The 18,883-nt window shown below is 29.6% G+C and overlaps 4 protein-coding genes across 5 annotated transcripts; 1 reads left to right on the forward strand and 3 right to left on the reverse strand.

The window, feature by feature from the left end:
* Positions 1 to 74: 74 nt before the first annotated feature.
* On the reverse strand, positions 75 to 1,854 carry Dpck (Dephospho-CoA kinase). Its single transcript, XM_076790943.1, has 3 exons — positions 1,558 to 1,854; positions 1,074 to 1,365; positions 75 to 989 (listed from the first exon to the last, which is right to left on the reverse strand). The coding sequence occupies exons 1-3, from the start codon at positions 1,667 to 1,669 to the stop codon at positions 686 to 688; spliced, it is 708 nt and encodes a 235-aa protein (XP_076647058.1). The 5' UTR covers positions 1,670 to 1,854; the 3' UTR covers positions 75 to 685.
* An 876-nt stretch (positions 1,855 to 2,730) lies between these two features.
* Haspin (haspin) lies at positions 2,731 to 8,051 on the forward strand. 2 transcript variants are annotated; one of them, XM_076790537.1, is made up of 10 exons: positions 2,731 to 3,220; positions 3,288 to 3,531; positions 3,631 to 5,308; positions 5,742 to 6,005; positions 6,095 to 6,245; positions 6,319 to 6,492; positions 6,563 to 6,830; positions 6,899 to 7,051; positions 7,124 to 7,266; positions 7,340 to 8,051. In XM_076790537.1, exons 1-10 carry the CDS (start codon positions 3,027 to 3,029, stop codon positions 7,608 to 7,610), a joined length of 3,540 nt encoding a protein of 1,179 aa, XP_076646652.1. In that variant the 5' UTR covers positions 2,731 to 3,026; the 3' UTR covers positions 7,611 to 8,051. The 2 variants fall into 2 exon arrangements, with proteins under 2 accessions (XP_076646652.1, XP_076646653.1); XM_076790538.1 differs by lacking the exons at positions 2,731 to 3,220; positions 3,288 to 3,531 and having other exon boundaries at positions 4,547 to 4,735; positions 4,927 to 5,308; positions 7,340 to 8,045.
* Positions 8,047 to 12,667, reverse strand: LOC143355597 (uncharacterized). The gene is made up of 15 exons (XM_076790557.1): positions 12,605 to 12,667; positions 12,398 to 12,547; positions 12,138 to 12,311; positions 11,638 to 12,058; positions 11,425 to 11,549; positions 11,114 to 11,333; positions 10,783 to 11,049; positions 10,264 to 10,666; positions 9,539 to 10,190; positions 9,115 to 9,465; positions 8,856 to 9,023; positions 8,617 to 8,791; positions 8,386 to 8,536; positions 8,245 to 8,320; positions 8,047 to 8,156 (listed from the first exon to the last, which is right to left on the reverse strand). Exons 1-15 carry the CDS (start codon positions 12,653 to 12,655, stop codon positions 8,061 to 8,063), a joined length of 3,480 nt encoding a protein of 1,159 aa, XP_076646672.1. The 5' UTR covers positions 12,656 to 12,667; the 3' UTR covers positions 8,047 to 8,060.
* Positions 12,668 to 15,505: 2,838 nt separating this feature from the next.
* On the reverse strand, positions 15,506 to 18,440 carry Par-6 (partitioning defective protein 6). The gene is made up of 5 exons (XM_076790552.1): positions 18,300 to 18,440; positions 17,923 to 18,151; positions 17,565 to 17,692; positions 17,202 to 17,480; positions 15,506 to 17,101 (listed from the first exon to the last, which is right to left on the reverse strand). Exons 1-5 carry the CDS (start codon positions 18,357 to 18,359, stop codon positions 16,793 to 16,795), a joined length of 1,005 nt encoding a protein of 334 aa, XP_076646667.1. The 5' UTR covers positions 18,360 to 18,440; the 3' UTR covers positions 15,506 to 16,792.
* Between the last annotated feature and the right edge of the window lie 443 nt (positions 18,441 to 18,883).

An 18,883-nucleotide genomic window follows, 5' to 3' on the forward strand; every position in this document is an offset into this window, starting at 1 on the left:
ATCTTTTTCTTTCAATTTAAACTTCTAAGATATTTATTGAGATCAGGATCTTATTTTTTTTTTAAGCGTGTTACTACTTAAGAGTTAACACTAGAAGTGGTGTATTGTTTCGTGTTCTATTTTATTGTTTATTCCACCATTATATTTCTATGACACTTTACATGCAAAACAATAGTTTTGACATATGGTAGTGCAAATGACTCTAATTAATATTGCATCGTACGTACGTATGCACATACGATGTCCTGAATTGTTCCGATCTTAAATTTACTATTTATGATAATACAATCACCTATCATATTAATTATTATGATCATCTGCATATGTATGTACTAGATATAACAAAACTTTGTTTCTGTATAAATTCTGTACGACACATCTATAATAGCCAGTAGTATTCTATTAAAATTCATGAAACAGATTAATTATAATCTTTCATTGACATAAATATCTTGCTATTAAAATAAGTAAACAACAAACATCTGTACATCACAGAATAAGAAACCTTAAATATTTCAAAACAAAATGTAATACTATCAGTATTGATATTTTTCAATTATGTTTAAGTAATTGTACAATATACTGAAATAACTTATGATATATAGCTCCATTGGTAAATTTGATAAATGCAATACATCAAGCTCTCCCCCCCCCCCTGTCATTTGTATTGCACGAATAAGTGAATTTATGCTGCAGTTGGTAGTGGACGAAAACTTCTGTTTCTTAACCAGTATACACCCGCTAATAAAATGGTGCAACAACATCCAATTAAAAGACGCAATTTCCAATGATATTTGGAAGACCTTAAAACATTAATGACTTTAATAGTTTGTTGTCTGGTATCTTGTTCAGTACCAGAATTTTCAATAACAAAGTTTGCCATTTCCGCTTTCTTTTCCAATGGCATTTGTGCAGCAACTCTCAGTTTTGCTTTGGCTTCTGTAAAACCTGTTCTCTCCATTAATCGTTGCAATTGTAAATCCTCCTCACTAAAATTAAAGAGACATTTATTGTAATATATAATAACATTTTCTTTTCATATACCATTTTTAGTATTTCACTATAAATCTTACCATGTTACTACAATTATTTTATGTAAGTAATTCAACATGTGTCCTGTTTCAAAAAGTAATGGCAAATCCATAACTATAAACTGATGACCTTGTAAAAAATATTTGAATGTTTGCCAGTATATTTGTTTATAAATATCTGGATGAGTTATAGCATTTAATTTTTTTCTATTTTCTACATTGCTGAATATTAAATCACCAAGCTTAGCTCTATTAAGTTCTTTTGTTTCCAAAAATACTTCTGAACCAAACTCTTTTCGTATTTTGTGCCATGCTGGTTTTCCTGGTTCCACAACTGCAATAAATTTTTGGAATGTAAAATTAGTATTCATGTCCCTATTTATTACGAAAATAATTAATTACAAGAAGGCTAATTCCTAAAAACAAGATTATTGATGTCACTGTGTAATACAATAATTTTATAAAATATACAAATGTCATATTGCGATAATTGGTAAAAAAAACTATTTTCAATTTCGCTTCTAACCTTTTCGTGCAATTTGATCGGCATCAATGACAGGTACACCGCATTCACGAAAAACAGCGGCAACGCTACTTTTTCCAGTAGCTATTCCACCTGTCAAACCCACTATAAACATTTTTTGATATCTATTTGTGCGTCTAATTAATGGGACATTATCGTTCAAAGTCGTCAAATGCGGCACTATTTAAGATCAGTCATGATAAGACGATATTCACCAAAAATTTTTCTTTGTATAATTTTGACGACATTTTTGGATACATCCACCAATGACAAATAGGTTACTCAACTGACGAATAGGTTACTGAGTGCACTTACATACTTACGGACGTAGGTACACCGTTGAATATATAATATAAGTAGAAATAGAAGTGTAGTTGCAATGGCGCTGCTGTACCATGTGTGCGATTAAATTCCTCTGCAATTCTGCATGTGTATGAAACTTCCCTACGTAGAAATAGTGATGGGCACCATCGACTAAAAACTATCGACTAAATCGATAGTAGCCAACAACTATTTTTAGTCGACTGATTTTTTAAACTATCGACTGAATTTAGTAGTGGTTGGATTACTATTTTCAGTCGACTGTTTTACACGTCGCCATCTTGAAATTTCAAATGTCAGTGTCGCACGAAGAAACGAAAAGGTTAGAAATATATGATTATGACAGGACGTGCAAATATGCAAGTAATGAAATATGTAATAGATATTTCAATACTTTAATTCATATTAGATGTTAAAATCTTATTGCTATTTATGCGATATAAACTATATATGTGATATAAATAAATTGTGTATATTTATATTTATAACACAGTGTATGAATTTATTATTAAATAAAGACAGATTCAGACAAAATCATTCAATCACGAAATTTACTATCTCTGTACTGCCCTACTATTTATTTAACTAGCCAACATCGAGAATAAGAATAAATACGAGAATAACCAGTAAAGCAATTCAGTCGACTGAAAACTATCGACTAAATATTCGATAGTATGTAGTAACTAAATAGTAATTAGTCAATAGTTGAATTTAGTCGATAATGCCCATCACTACGTATGTAGAAACGATTCGCGTAACAAGCGTAAGGAAATTAAAAGGACATAGCATTCTTTTGTTTGCTCCATTATCTATAGTATCCCCTATATGAGATTTCTCCCTGATAATGGCTGTTAAGCGCAATTCACACTCATGCACATGTCGCCACGATATTCCGTGATGTTTGCCATCTTTAATTTCAAAAGAAGCGCGTGTTTACTTATAACGGATACCTATGTTTACAGAAATTTGAATTCACATTTCTATTGTGTTAACTTTATTTTTATAGCGTATGAGTGCTGTCATAGTGTATTTAAGTATTCTCATATGATTCTATGTATATAGAAATATAGAATATTCATATTATCCTTCAAAAGAAAGAACAAAGCAAGTCTTACATATTTATAAAGTACTATAAGAAAGAAGTTATTAAAATGTATTGTAAATTACCAATTCGAACCTATGGTCGAGAAAAATTTAAAGAAGTTACAGTTTCATTGCAAAAATTACATGTTCCCATAATAAATATTTCTAAAGAATTGAGTGCGATAGAGTTGAGTGACAATAACAATTCCGTGTTTTTTGACCCGTTTGATACAACGTTTGACAGACTTCTGAAAGATACGAGGTAATCCATTTGATTGTTGTCATAGTTTTTATTTATTCACTTTAGTTTCTAACTTTTCTGTTTACAGAGCTTTGAAAGAACCATCTAAATCAGATACTATTAAAGCATCAAAAAGTAGTAGAGGAAAAACTTCTCTTTCGAGTAGTAATGAATCTGTGATAACTAATGATACATGTTTATTATATAGTGATACGAAGACGACCAATGATAGTATAAAGCATAATTTAAGGAAAAGACCACACAAAAAAGTCAAGGTAAAAGTTGAAAAGAAACATATACAGAAGAACACGTCAAGAAATAGGAATAATAGAGTAAGTTTTATTTATTGTATTTTAATAGTAATTGAATTTGATTGTAAAAATGCATTTTTATTTGAGGGAGATTATTAATGGAAACTTTCAAATGACTAGGTAAAAGAACATAATGTTTATAAAAAGAGATTACACAGAGGGAAAAGAAACAAGAATGTTCATTCTATACATTTGTCCTCAGAGTTAAAAAATAATGGCAATAATGCTACAGAAGTATTGCATGAGAATACTAATACGAAACAAGAAGAAAGAAATAACAAAGGAAAAATATCAAAAGAACAACCAAAAAGTGCTGAAGTTATTGAAGCGAACATTGGTAATTTAAAATATAGTGACGTGGTTCTAAAAAATTGTTTTGTCAAAATAGAACATCTTGAAGCATCGTTATTGGTAAAGCCATCGGATTCTATTGAAAAATGTGGAAATGTAGTTAGTAGTACACCTACTGGTAAACCAATAAGACCTTCTACTCATATAATTTCTTTATCACCAATTCCTATTAACTCAGAAAAATTTAATGATGTTGTAAGTCATACACATAACAGTTTGGTTAGTGTGAATAATACAAACTTGGTCTCTTCAGAAGATGTGCAAATAAATACAAATGTGTGCAAACAATCTGACACATTAAAAAAACATGTGTTAAAAGAAAACAAGAGAAAGTTGTTTGTCGATCAAATAGATGCATCGGACAGAAGTAAACGTAGCTTAAATAAATTGAGAAGATTGCAAAAGGATAAGAGTATCTCTTCAATTGGATTGAGCTGTGTTAGTAATACAAATTACAAACAAGACTGTGTGATACGAGAAGCATCTGAAAAATTCTCTGATATAGAGAAAGATAAAGATCTGTGGAATGAGCCTCCTTTATTAATAGGTGAACATGTAATATCAAATAGAGCACAGAAAAGACATCTAAATTTTTCTGTTGACACAGAGGGATCACGTTCCTTATTTGAAGATACAAATGAAGATGATAAAAATGCATTATGTAACATTAGTGCTAAAAATAATTTATTAAATAACTATAAAAGATTAAGCAAAACCATGTATTCTGATGTTACAAAGTTATGTAAAACATCAGCTTCAAATGTATATGATAGCGAAGTAGAAGATATGTTGAAAAAGGTAGAAGGAACATCATGTGATGTATTACCACCAATTGAACTGCAGAGTACAAATATTTCAGTTGATGCTGAAGAGTGTAAGTCAAAAACTGGAGAATTAAATGTTGAAAACTTAAGGATAAGTACATCTTATGTACATAACTGTACAAATACATCTAAGGAAACTAAAGATTTCGATAAAATAGATAATAATTTAAGTGCAAAGAGTACTATTGCAATTAATAACGAAAGTAGTAATACTCTTGAACCGTGTATAATTTCGTTACAGCTACAAGATCCCTTTAGAATTACAAGAAGAAGAAAACAATATCGTAAATGGGAGCTTGGCTTAGCTAATATTTCAGAAGATGGTAATAATAGTCTTCAGTTAAAGAGAACCAGACTATCAGAAAAAAGAGTAAGAGATACTAGAAGAACAAACCTATCTAGAAAAACATTAAAATCGTTAGAAAATATACCAGAAACATCTATCATTAATATATCAGAAAAAATAGAGAAACCTATATATTTGAAGCCGGGAAAGTCATGGACAAGATCATTATCTATTTTGAACAATATTCAAAACGAATCAAATTTAGATAAATTATCAATTGGAAAAGGTAAAAAATGGAGACAAAGTGTTATTGACATTTTAAATATGCAAACAGAAGGTAATTGTAAAATATTTACAAATTCATTTCCAATATTCTTCAATATAATTGACAATTTTTAATTCATGAAAAATTGCAGTTTGATAAAATTTGTTTACAATATCAAAAATGCTGGGATGTAATGTATAAAAACATTTGAATATCATTCTTTTTTATATATGACAGAACAAAATTCTATTTTGTAGTTTATTAACCTGTAACATTAATATTTCAATATTTTTCATATTTAAAGTACATATGTGTTTATACTGTGCTTGTTATATTTTTTTTTATACATCTTTTTCGTAAACCAAATTTTTATAATAAATATACATTTTTAATATAAAAATGCGAAAAGAATTTATAAATGGGTAGGCCCCATAATTAATGTATGAACAAATAGCCTAGATTTATGATCACAAGATTGATTATTGAAGTTTTTTCCTATATGCAGGTGTCTTCCACAGTTGTATAAGGAAAACTGAAAGTGATAAAAATCTACAAGCAAGTCCTGAAACAATCAGTAAATCTAAACATGAATTGATTAATAAGAAAGGCAGAACCTGTGATTCAACCAGCTTAGGGCGTCTTACCAGAAGAATATCAGTACGTGTGGTTCCAATTAATAATAAGACTGTAAAGTCAATAGAAGATGCTTCATTTCTTGAAGTTTATGGCATTGTTCCTGTAAGAAGTCAGAGATTCACATTATTAAGTAGTAAGTTAATTCGTTACTTTGTCCTGTTCAACTAAAGGTGAAATGTGTAATAATATATTCCTGTAAGATTCACAAATATTCTTTGACAGATCCTCGAAAATCTTCTGTGTGCAATATCGAAAATGATGACATTGATGGTCACATTATCGACGAATATGTGGTCTCAACAGCAAAAGAAGTCATCCTGGAAAGATGCCTACAACAAGATTATATACCATTTTCAACATATTTTTCAGAGTCGTGAGTATACTCGTATATGTACTTACATTTTGAAAATACTTTAACACCTATCAATATAATTTTTATTTACTAGGTACTTAAATCACTGTCGAAAAATTGGCGAAGGTGTATACGGTGAAGTTTTTCTTCATGAACTCGATGATGAAAAATCTGTTATAAAAGTTATTCCCATTGAAGGCAACGAATACGTCAATGGAGAGCCGCAAAAGAAGTTTCACGAGATATTATCAGAAATTGTTATTGCAATGTAATTATAAAGTGTATATATGATATCAATATCAATGTTAGTATCGATATTTAATTAAATACATTTTTAGGGAATTGCACAATTTAAGATTTAACACAAAATACAATACGGACGGTTTTGTAGAAGTAAAAAATATTAAATGTCTTAAGGGAAAGTATCCAAAAAAGCTAGTGGATCTTTGGACTATTTATGACGAAGAGAAAAACTCTGAAAATGATTGTCCGTCCATGTTTAACGAGAATCAGTTATATATTATTCTAGAACTTGGTCATGGTGGTCAAGACTTGGAAGCATTTGTATTTCCTACAGCAGACGAAGCGCATGCTTTATTCGTACAGGTTCGAATATTTCTTTAAATTAATCTTCCCTTTAATTATATTTCAACGTTTATTTATTACCACGGTAGGCGGCATTAGCATTAGCAGTTGCAGAGGAAGCTGTTGAATTTGAGCATAGAGACTTACATTGGGGTAATATATTAATATCCCCAACGACTGAATCTCATGTACACTACAAACTAGGAAAAACAAAAATTCAATTTGTTAGTAAGGGAGTGAAGGTACATTAATAGCGTAAATTATTTTTTCATTGAAAAGCAAAATTGTATTTTGAAATGGATTTTTTGTCGCAGGTGTCTATTATAGATTTCACACTTTCAAGAGTAACATATCAAGGATGTAGCGTATTTAATGATCTCGCATCTGACCCTAGTCTTTTTACAGCACAAGGAGAATATCAGTTCGAAATATATCGTTTGATGAGGGATAAGATCAAGTAAGTATACATGTACAATTTATAATTTTTACAGTAACTGTTATATTGAATACTTACACACGAACTATTTCAGAAATAATTGGCAAAAATTTGAACCCTATACAAATATTTTATGGCTACATTATACTTTGGATAAAATGATTACAGCAGTCAGATATAGAAAAAGAAATTTGAAAGTTCATAAAAATGGTATAGTAAAATTGAAAGAATTGAAAAATGAGATCTTATCCTATAAAAGTGCTTTTGATTTTGTATCAAATTGTCCTAGTATTCAAAGCTTACTATCCAGTGCCACTGAGTCCGAACTTGTATCGGCTTTAAAAGAAGAAATGGTTATTGCATGATGTAAATTTATGCATATAGTTATCATGCAAGTATAGCCCTTTTATAATTTATGTAAGACCAATAGCAATATTTAAAACAAAATTATATGAATGTTTCTTCAAGTTACAATCAAATTTTATTTTTATTTCCTTTATTATGACTTCTACATAGTCTGTGAAAATGTAATTATATTTTAAGAATTAAAAATTCCAAGAAATATTTATTTATAAAAATAATATGTCCTTCCAAGTAATTTGTTGTAAATCAATTGAATCTCAATTTATAAATTCGTGTTTTTGTCCATTTTATTAGAAGTTTATAAAGTGCTGTCTTGAAAAGTACTCCCTTAAGGATGAAAACTTATACAAACCGTAATGCGGTAAATGCAGTATTGCAAATATAAAAAGTACAAAGCGGCAATTTTCGTAGAAAAATTAACGTATTCAGTAACAAATATTGTTTTTTTAAATTCAGTCCGTATGAATGGATTTCGGACAGTCATAATTGTTGCTCATTTTGTGATACACACTACACTGATTAATGAAATTCCACCTTTGCTGATCAAACTGCAGATAAAGTGCAACTAGATAATAATGTGCATTTCACATAAAATACTAAGATGCAACTAGGTTTTTTTAGGAAGAATAAACTTACCGTACTGTCTTTGACTCTTTGTTTTTCTTGTTCACATTTACTTTCTAATTCTGGAATCTTCCTATCATCAACACATCTACAATATAAAGCCACAATGCAATTAAGTAGTACTTATAAGGTGAAGCAATACTAATATATTACCCATAATCTTCTTCTAAACTTAATTTGTAATTCTGTGTTTGTTGTACTGAATATTTTGCGGTTTGACTTGAAAAAATGAATTGCCATTGATTTCGTACGTATGAATTATTTTCATCTCTTAAAACTGTTGAATCCAATTTATTTGGCACTTCTTTTAAATTAAAACTTGTATAAGTTAATATGTTGGAACTAAATAAATATGAAAATCATCTAAATACATTGTTTAATTACCTGTTTCGTATATATTTCTGTGTCTTTGTGTTTCGTTAATTTCATAAAATTCTTTATGCACATTATTCTCGTAAAATCGTTGATCTTCAGCTTTCATTTGAATAAAATTTGAGTTGTTGTCCATAATCATAGTTATGCGTTCATAGAGTTCCGTTAATTCCTTCATGTCCAATGACTAAAGAACGAAATATGATTTGTATTAAAAATAATATTTAAGTTATATACAATATATAACATACTTGTAACCAGTTTTTTGAATCAAATGTTTTTTCATTATTCATATTATCTTCAAATCGTTTTTGTAAGATATCAACATATTTTTCGTGCCATACACGAAATTTATTTAAACTGCTGTCATAGTTCTTTTTCATTAATGTTATCTTATCTTGGTATTGTTCTGTTTGCGACTATATTGTATTTTTAAATCAGAATAAATGCATTTATCGTGCAGTATAATAAAATGAAGAATTAATTAAAAACTAATATAATAATAACTACCTTAAGGTCAATACAAAGATTGGTGTTTTCTTGTTTCAAACGACTTATAGCATCTTGGAGATCTCTTATTTCAGAATCTTTCATTTCTATTTGTCGGAGGAGTTTTTGGGGTTCACTTTGATAGTCTTTATCTCTGGTTTCTAGATGTTTCATTTCATAATGTACATTTAATCCATCGTCATCTAAAAGATTTAATTCTTGAAACATTGCATAATTACCATTTAGTATTTTACATTCTACATTCGTACTATTACAAAGTTGCTGATTCTGAACTTCTTCTATCTCATTTTCCTTCATTTCTTTTTTCTGATTTTCACTTGACTTCAATTTTTCATTTATATTTTGATACTTCTACAAATAAAACGAGCATATTAGTAACGAATAAAATAGGTAAAAATATTACATAATAAATTATTTTATCAACCAAGTATTCATCTTTCAAGTTCTCATCAGGTTGCTTATTATTTGATACATGTTCTTCCAAATCAAATAATTTGTTGAAATTTAATATACTTTCGTGTATTTTAGTAGACAGAGTGTATAATTTGTTTCTTAATTTTTCTTCAACTGCTTCAGTGTAACGTTTAAGCGACAGTTCAGAATTTTGATTTTTCCAATATTCTACATTTTTCTTCAAATTTTCATTTTTACGCTCGTATGCACTCAAGTTACTATCAATTTTTTTAGTTTTGTTTTGTTCATTTACGAGTTGCGTCTTTAAATGATTAATTTCAATCTTTAATTTCTTTTCATTTTTGTCTAATTTTGCAAAATCTTCTTGCAACGAGTATATAATATCAATCTTATCATTTTGTTCGTTCAAAGATAGAATTGTTTGATTCATTTCGGAAAGTTTATTTTCAGCGTTTCTCAATTTTTTATTCAGCAGATTATTTTCATCATTTAAACTTTTGATTTCACGACACTTTTCTTCTATTTCATTCTTATGTTCTAAAACCTCTTTGTTAATATCACTACATAATTGTTTTAATCTATCATCATTTTTAGCAATTGTTTTCTTTGCTAGCATAATTTGATTTTTCAAGTCTTTGTTTTCAGTTTGTAGTTTCAGGAACCTGTAATAACAAATTGTGCTCAATTAATCGAAGCTAATATTAAGAACGATTGAGGATAAATGTTATATATTACTCCATTTGTATTTTAAGTTTTTCGTTTGCTGCTGTATCCATATTTTTAAGGGATTCTTTTAGCTGTGTAGTTTTTATTTCTAATTCTTTTTCATAATTCTTATTCTGCAATTTAAGTGTATTACAATCTTCTTTAGACTTAGATAGTTCAATTTTAAGTGCTCCTTTTTGTTCTTCTAAATGTAGAATGGATTCATCTTTCGCACGAAGCTCTATTGCTACGTTTGCTAATTGTTCTTTAAGGAGTGCATTCTTCTCTGCTGCACGTATACTATCTCCTTCACCTCTTCTAACATACTGTGCAACTTCTTCCTTCAACTCAACAATTTCTTCGTTTTTCTTCTGCAGTTCTTGATGCTGTTTTTCTATTTTTTCGAGTATCTGCGCGCGTTGGTCTCCAGCACCTTGTCAATAGCATTTTCAACCGTTATCTCAGTAGTTTCGAAAAATAGAAGAATTATTTTTATATGTTTACAAAAAGAAATTTCTTGTATGGTAAAAAGAAACTATTGGAAAGTACCTTGAATAGCTGCACGCATACTACTAGTGTAGGATTGAAAATATGATTTAAAGACTTCATCAATTCGCTTATTAGATAAATTATTTTTTTCCACGTATAATATTGCATTCAACAATTGATCTAAGATGGTCTTAATAAATTCGATAATTTTAATTTGTATTTGGGACAAATCATTAGGTAACTGCGTCATATAAGTTTCGTATTTCGTTCGCCTCTCATTAAGTAAAACACTTAATTCCGAAATTCGCTCTTTCTTCAAAGCTAAATCTGGTAAAAGAAGTAGCATAATGTATATTAATAAACATTTTATAAAAATAGAAATGGATAACACCTTGGGAATCATTAATAGCTGATTCCGTCTCTTGAAGCATTTCATAAAAATTGTATATTTGTTTAATCATCAGGGGGCGTTCAACTTCAAGATATACTTGTAACTTCTTAGTAAGAACGTGTAATTTCAGTATAAAATGTGAAAAATATTCAAGTATTTCTTTATCAATTTCATTGATGCTATTCTTTCTACTTAATTTGATGATGTAATTATTGTATTCCTAAAAAGACAATTATACGATTACTCATTCTCTAGGGAAAACAAGGTGATTGAAAGAAAAGTTAAATTTTTAAGTGTGTCAGCAATAATACATTATCAGTCATTCCATTGGATGAATGTTCACTATTTACAGAATTGGATATGTCCTCACATTCTATTTCATTCCAATTACATTTATTTTGTCTTACATTGAATACAATTATACTGTCCTTTCTATCTATATAAAAAAATATTTATTAACAATCATTAATACTCTTAAGAGATAAGATACGAAAGAAGAGACAAGATTGAATTAATAACCTTACCTGTGTTTCTTGTATCTACTTCAGTTTCGCAGTTTAAAATATCTGAAATCATATTTCTCAAACCCTGATTGAAATAAATTTGATGTTTATCATCTTCTACAGAATGTTTTAAATTTTCGATTTGTTGCAATAGATTCTGACGTTCTATTTTATAACTTTGGAATCTTGTCATCATAACATTTATATTGTACAATAAATGATTTGCTTCTTCAGTAATATCTAAGTTGAAGTTCATGCAATTATAAACATCTTCACAAAAGCCATTAAATTCTTCCAAGTTATTCAAAGCATGCTTTAAATTATTGACAAATTCGCTTGTTTCTCGTTTCATTGAAGCTAATTGTTGCTCATATTGAGAAATTTTCATATTTTTCTCACAAATTTCAGTTTCTAAACTTCCTATCATGCGTTTTGTGTTTTCCTAATTATTATCGGACAAAGTGATTGTAGAATAATGAAGTATTTGCTGTGTTAATAAATAAGACAGAATAAATGTATACCTGTTCCTCATAAGTAACAGTAGTCTTGTTTATCAATGCTAGTAATTGTTTGATTTCTTTCTCTTGATCTGCAAGTATGCAATCTTTTTCATGTTGAACTTTTTTTGACCGACTTAAAGCTAATTCATATTTCTCTACTTTTTCAGATAGTTCCTCCATTTTCTGTAATTTTTGCTGTAATGTAAAAATAATAAGTAAAATTTCTTGCGTATACATTGTACATTAATATATATATATTAATTACAAGCAAAGCAACTAACTAAAAGTAATTCTTGCTCGAATTTTAATGTAGACGCTTCTTCAGCATATAGTTTAAGTTTCTCAATTTCCTTCGAATGTAAGTAACAACTTTCACATTTTTTACTCAAATCTTGTTTAAGCTGGTTAATTAGGTATTTACAATTATGTAGCTAAAAGAGATAAAGTGTAAACAATATATGTACAATATTGAGTAGTGTAAAAAGTACCTTTGACTTCAAATCTTCTATTTCATAATTATTTTCACGTTCTATCTTCATCAACTTATCGTGTAATATCTGTTTAAGAATCATTAGATATTAATTACCTGTGACGCTATTACAAAAGAGAGTGTAATATACTTGCTTTAAGATTTTCTTCTTGAGCATTTATACAATCTTCTTTTTCTTGTAAAGAAATTTCTAACTTTTTATTCAAGCCTTGTACTTCATCCAATTCAAGATCACATGCCTTTAAAAAATATATGTTCATATATAAAATGTAGAAATCGTCTATTAATATAATGATTCATACACGAAGTTTATGCTTCAAAGCAATGATCTCAGAGTCTTTCTGAATAATAATTCTTTTATCGGATTCTGTTAATTCACTACTAGATTTCGACAAAGTTCCAATGTCCTGAGAACTTCCACTACAGGATGTGTCGTATACTAAACTTTCTTCTTCGTAATTATTTGTTTGAAAATTGATTTTATCTGGCTCCATTAGATTATGATCCTCCTCGCTAGACTTATATGTAAATGATGTTTGCGACATTGCCTACACAACAGTATTCGCATAAGTATATATGATTTAAATAGTATGGTATGAAAGCATATTCATACAGATATAGTTATAATTTTATTTAAATATTGGTCAACTTGTCCATCAAACTGTACTCCTACATCGTGTGTTTCTTGTTCTACCTGTATTAAGATAATGTCTATTAATGAAAGAACTGCAGCACAAAATTATGATATAGTTTTCATACTTGTAAAGCTCTATCAATATATTCAACCCATCGCGGCGTCCTTTCAATATAATCTGAAAAGTAAAAGTCTAATAAATCTTTATAACTTGTGAATAATCATTTACTATACCTTCGGTAAGGAGTGTTCTAGGGTCAGGTCTAAATTGTGATATTAAGGCATGGTTACTCTTGGATGATTGTATGAATGTAGTTAAAGGGTAAGGGCGCAATTGTGTAGATTGATTTACAAAAGTCAACTTATCATTATTATTTTGGAAATTTCTTTCAGTAGGTACATGAATCGATAAACAAGAATTTGATTGAGCTATGGGGATGGATTCCTTGAACTTTTGATTACGTTTCTACAAGAAATATGAAATGTTTAGTAACTATTAAACATTCAAATATATTTAGAGAACAGCTCACTAAATTTTGTAATTGTTCTTCTTGCTTGGGAGTAAGTTTTAAACTTTTGTATTTCTGCAGCTCCTTTTTAACTATTTGTAGTTCAGTTTGTGTATGTGAATTAAGCCGAATTATATTATCGACAACTACATTTACTGGTATTATTTTTCCTATCTGCAACACCAAATAATATTATTTTAATTCAATGTTGATACGCCTGCATTCGCGATTAAATATACATACTGAACTATCGTGTTCATTAAGTTCACGAAAATAACGCGAAGTCTCCAAAGAATTTGGACTCCAGGCTCTAATATCTGAACAAGAATCATGCAACTTTAATCGACCTTCCAACCTTTTTCGTGGCAAAACATAATCACCATATGTCAAAGGTATTCCAGTGTTCGGTCTACCAGCTAAGAAAATTCGGGGTCCATGTTCCGCGTACGACATTTTCTTTAATCGTATCTTTAACTAATTCTTTCCAGTTCATACATTTATTATTGCTACTATATATATATATATAACTGGAAGAGTTAAATTTGTTTATTAGAAGCGAAGATTAATTTACAAAGCATACCGTATTACTCATTTAATCGTATCTATGTATATTCCATAGTTACCGAAAAAAAAAAATGTTTAGCATTATTAGTATGTAATATGTAATGTAAAGGTGATTGCAATAAAGTTCGTCTATTTATACAATAAAATAGTTTATTTTATAAGCTGCCATTAAAAAGAGTTATGTCATTACAAATAAGTAGTATGTTTTGTAATTTTCAAGTTTCTACCGACGTTACAAATACAATGTGCATGCAACGTAAACCGCGTAACATGTCTCGATTACATGAGATATAGAAATTATATCAGAGTGACTATATTTCAATTAAGAACTCACCGACATAATAAATTTATTTACTAATACATGTATACTTTATTTAAGTACAAAATGCTACCGATTTATAATGATAAAGTACACCGTTTGTGTGTTTTTTTTTTGTTTTAATTGAATGAACATAATTTTCTACTTATGACTATGTACTAATTCATTTCGTAACATTGTAAAATGTTATCTTTCGTACATGAAGTTATACAAGATAAATACAACTCTTACAAAATACTATATTTTCATTTTTTGCATACATGTCACTTTTAATATGGAATTGAACCCATCATTTTTATAATAGTTGCAATGTAGAAATATATTTTTCTGATTCGATAACTAAAATATTTGAAGGTTTAAATCTAGAATAGAAGGTATAACTGTATAATAAGATTTATATCTCTTTCATATGTACATATATTCTCTTTACCAGTTTATAAAGAAATATGATCAAGCGAATGTGTACTTGTTTCGCTGTGTGGCTAATAAGGCTCTGTATTCTTCTTTTTAAAATAATAATGCATATCAGTGAGACACGGTTGTATTTTTCTTGCACTATAAAAATACTATGTAAATGGAATGTGATACAATCTATCATAATCCAGTTGTTATAGTTATAGACGGAACGGTGAAGGCACAATTATGTAAAGAAAATATTTTACATGTGTATAAATATGTTTCTTATCTTTTAAAATTCCACTTATATCTAAAATTTGTAAAGTACATTATACTTCAATATCTAGTGCTCAATTAGACAACAAATAACATTTATAAAAATGGAATTAAAATTTAAAAACTTCAACACTCTAAACATGCAGTGGAATAAACAGAATACATACACGAATAGACGTGTTTGAATGAATTGTAATAGAATAGTTTCTACTTTGCAACTTTGCAAAATATATTTGGAATGATCTGTACATAAGGCCACTCATGTTTCTTTTTTTATTATTCTTGTATTCCATTCAGAATGAAATGTTGATATTGGCATACCACCCTCTTAGATTGTCATTATTATATACACTTCCATTATTGAAGAAAGACCTCTACTTATAACGATAAATTAAGTTATTGAACTTCGTTATCTGCATTATATACATGAAAAAATTCATCAGGATCGATTAAAAGATGAATGTGTTACAAAATAATTAATAAATTCCTAATAAATATAATTACAAACCATGTTTCGATTTAAGTAATAATTGTAAAACATGATGTAAAAAAAAAAGAAAAATAGGAAATTCTTGCAATCTTAGCTGCTTCCTTAGCGCATTCCATTCTTATTTAAGTACACTTTAGGTTTCAAACGATAAGTACTAAAAGGATATTTTAATACTTTAAAAACATTGCTGCCTTCGAATAATACTTTTATGCACAGTCAATATTTGTATCACTATCTTCTTATTGGTTTAAGATATATACGTATACTTCGCTCAAATAGTTCACATAAGAAAATGAAAGTGTAATTTTTGCATTAAAAATGTTATTCTTCAAATAAAGCTAAAATATTACGTGAACAATTTATAACAAAGTATTAACGTTTTTCAATTTTAGTGATACCATTGGTTCTTAACTGTATTTGTTTTTTTTTTAAGTTTTTGTAATAATAAATATCTTTGTATGTTGCAAACAAATTCGATATCTTAATACTTCTTGCATCTAGTATTAATATTTCCCTATGAAAATATTAAAATAAAGAATATACATTGAACGAATACTAACAACTCCGATCTTTAAAAAAAATATGCTTGCTTCGTTTTAGCTGCTCCATAGTAATACAAAAATTCAATACATGAAGCGCTAATACATTTACCAATATGTTCTAAACTGCATCTAACTTCAAAAGAATATTATCAGAGAAAGATTGATGCATTATGTAAAATAATGATTTGAAGGTAATCATGTTGAGATGAGAGGCTCCAGATATAAATCTTTTGAGAATATGTAACTTAACAGATTCATTCTGTGACATAATATACTAAATTATTAAAATGACAACCACATGATTCTTCAATGCTTTACCTGCCTTTCCTTTAACTTGTTATTGTCATGTTATATTTTTTTACTTATTTCTAACAATTTTCTCTTTACGAATGAACATATTAATTGTGTTCAGTTGAGCATGGCAAAGTACAAACTGAAATTTGCACTACTTGCCATTTATAAATGTAGCACACCCTGGTCGTGGTTGAAATGATTTTGGTGATGGTGATGGTGATGGTAGTGGTGGTGTTGAGAAGTAGAGGTTGTTGCATCATCCTGCAAAGTTACGCCAGTTAAATCTACAATTTCGTCCGCATCTTCGTCGCTTCCAGTCGCAGCACTTTGCGTCGATTGATGACTTCCAGAAGACAATTGACTATTACGCGAAAATGATCCACGTCTTGGAGCAGTTAACGCTGCCCGTTGGTTGGCAGGTTTTACAGTGATTATTAGATTCGAAGAATTGGCGATCATCATATCAGTGACCTAATGCAGCAAACAAGTAAATTCAAATTGTATGAGCACACGTATCGATTTAAATCGTTCAAAAAATAAAAACTGCAAGTGGCTCTATAATCGCATATACCTGATCAAGTGTTTTTCCAGCCACCTCTATGCCATTTACTTCAAGTACTTCGTCGTTCACCGCTAGAAGTCCTGTACTTTCCGCTAAACCACCGGGTACCAATCTGCTAATAAATACACCTGGTACTTTTTCAACATGACCACCTGTGGAAGGTGATAATATTCGAAAGCTTTCTCCATCCTTAATATAAAATCCTAATGGCTTATCAGAGCCATGTTTTAACAAACGTACACGACGACAGGTTTCTGGTAATATATCTACATCGATTATCGCTGATACCTGAAATCGTTAAAAAGAATTTACAATATACATATATTTTGTACCTGCATCTATCTAATTTAAAGTTAACCAGGTAAGACATACCTGCCTAAAATCATGTGGATTAGATATAGCCAATGACTTTGGTTTTCCAGGTGTACCGCCAAGAATACTCGATATTAAATTTTTTGGTTTCATTGTTCCATACCCATTTATGTCTTCCAGTCCATCTCCTATCACGTAAAGCAGATGAATTTCATGTGTTAAAACATAAATATTCCAACATCATCAAATTATAAAGCAATATCAGCAGTATTTTTGTATTAATACAGGAATGCGCAACTAAGATAAAAATCAAAGATGACGATTTTAATATATTGGTTTTGTTTCAATTTGTAGAGCTCTTACCAGTATTATTTAGATTACTAGAATTATTTTTCATTTAGACTATCTTACATCTTACCTTTTCTTTGTATAAAAATTCTAAGAAGTGGTTTTGCAGCGAGTATTGCTCTAGCCAAATTATTGTCATTATTAATGGGTAGTAGATCACCATCGGTTGGATCTGTATACCACATCAGGAAGCTCAGATCTGGGCCTATATCATGCTTTCCAGCCAATAATTTTCTGAAGTCCTCGTAACCAATAGATTCATTACGGTTGATTGAAAATCGTATAAAATCAGCATCGAACTAAAGATAAACGTAAGTAAAATTATTAAAGACAAAAATTTCTAAATATTTTGAAAGATCGTTTGAATGAGAATGGTTCTTTTTTTAATCTTCGTTTCACGATAAAATCGTAACGCGAAGATATCGAAGCGATTAGAAAGTAGCTCACTTTGCTTTTCACCGCGACAATGCTGCTGTCAACTTGATGCTGAAGTTTACTTTTAGACATGATGGACGCGAGGAAACTGGAGAAAATGATAGTACACGTCTTTAGCGTTACGAAATACGGCGAGCGCGCAGGCGCGATACCCCACCATCGGTCGGGGGTAAAGGCGAGCCCACATCACTGCCAACATATATATTAGTGCTGCCAACCCATACCCGGACGCGAGATGCCCTAGGGATATTAACCCGAGGCAGTCTCGGCATCCTCACCAGAGCGGCAGTCGTGTCCAACACTGATATATGTGGTGTGCAAACAGAGAGTCGTAACCACTGATATATATATATATATATATATATACTATGGATTTGAGATGCCGTGAAACCACTGATATAAATATATATATACGTGATCACTTGAAAGGCAAGAGTGAGAAGGACAAGTACATACGTAAAATATGTATACGTGACGTTGAGAAGCTTTTTGTCCACGACTACATATATAGCTTCACGGTGTAAGAAATCAATCTTGCCAGGCCGACGAAGTTGCAAAAATTAGAGACGTTCTTTGTCTATGTAGGTAAAGCGATG

This window comes from Halictus rubicundus, chromosome 7 (genome assembly GCF_050948215.1).
Source record: "Halictus rubicundus isolate RS-2024b chromosome 7, iyHalRubi1_principal, whole genome shotgun sequence".
NCBI classification, from domain to species: Eukaryota; Metazoa; Arthropoda; class Insecta; order Hymenoptera; family Halictidae; genus Halictus; species Halictus rubicundus.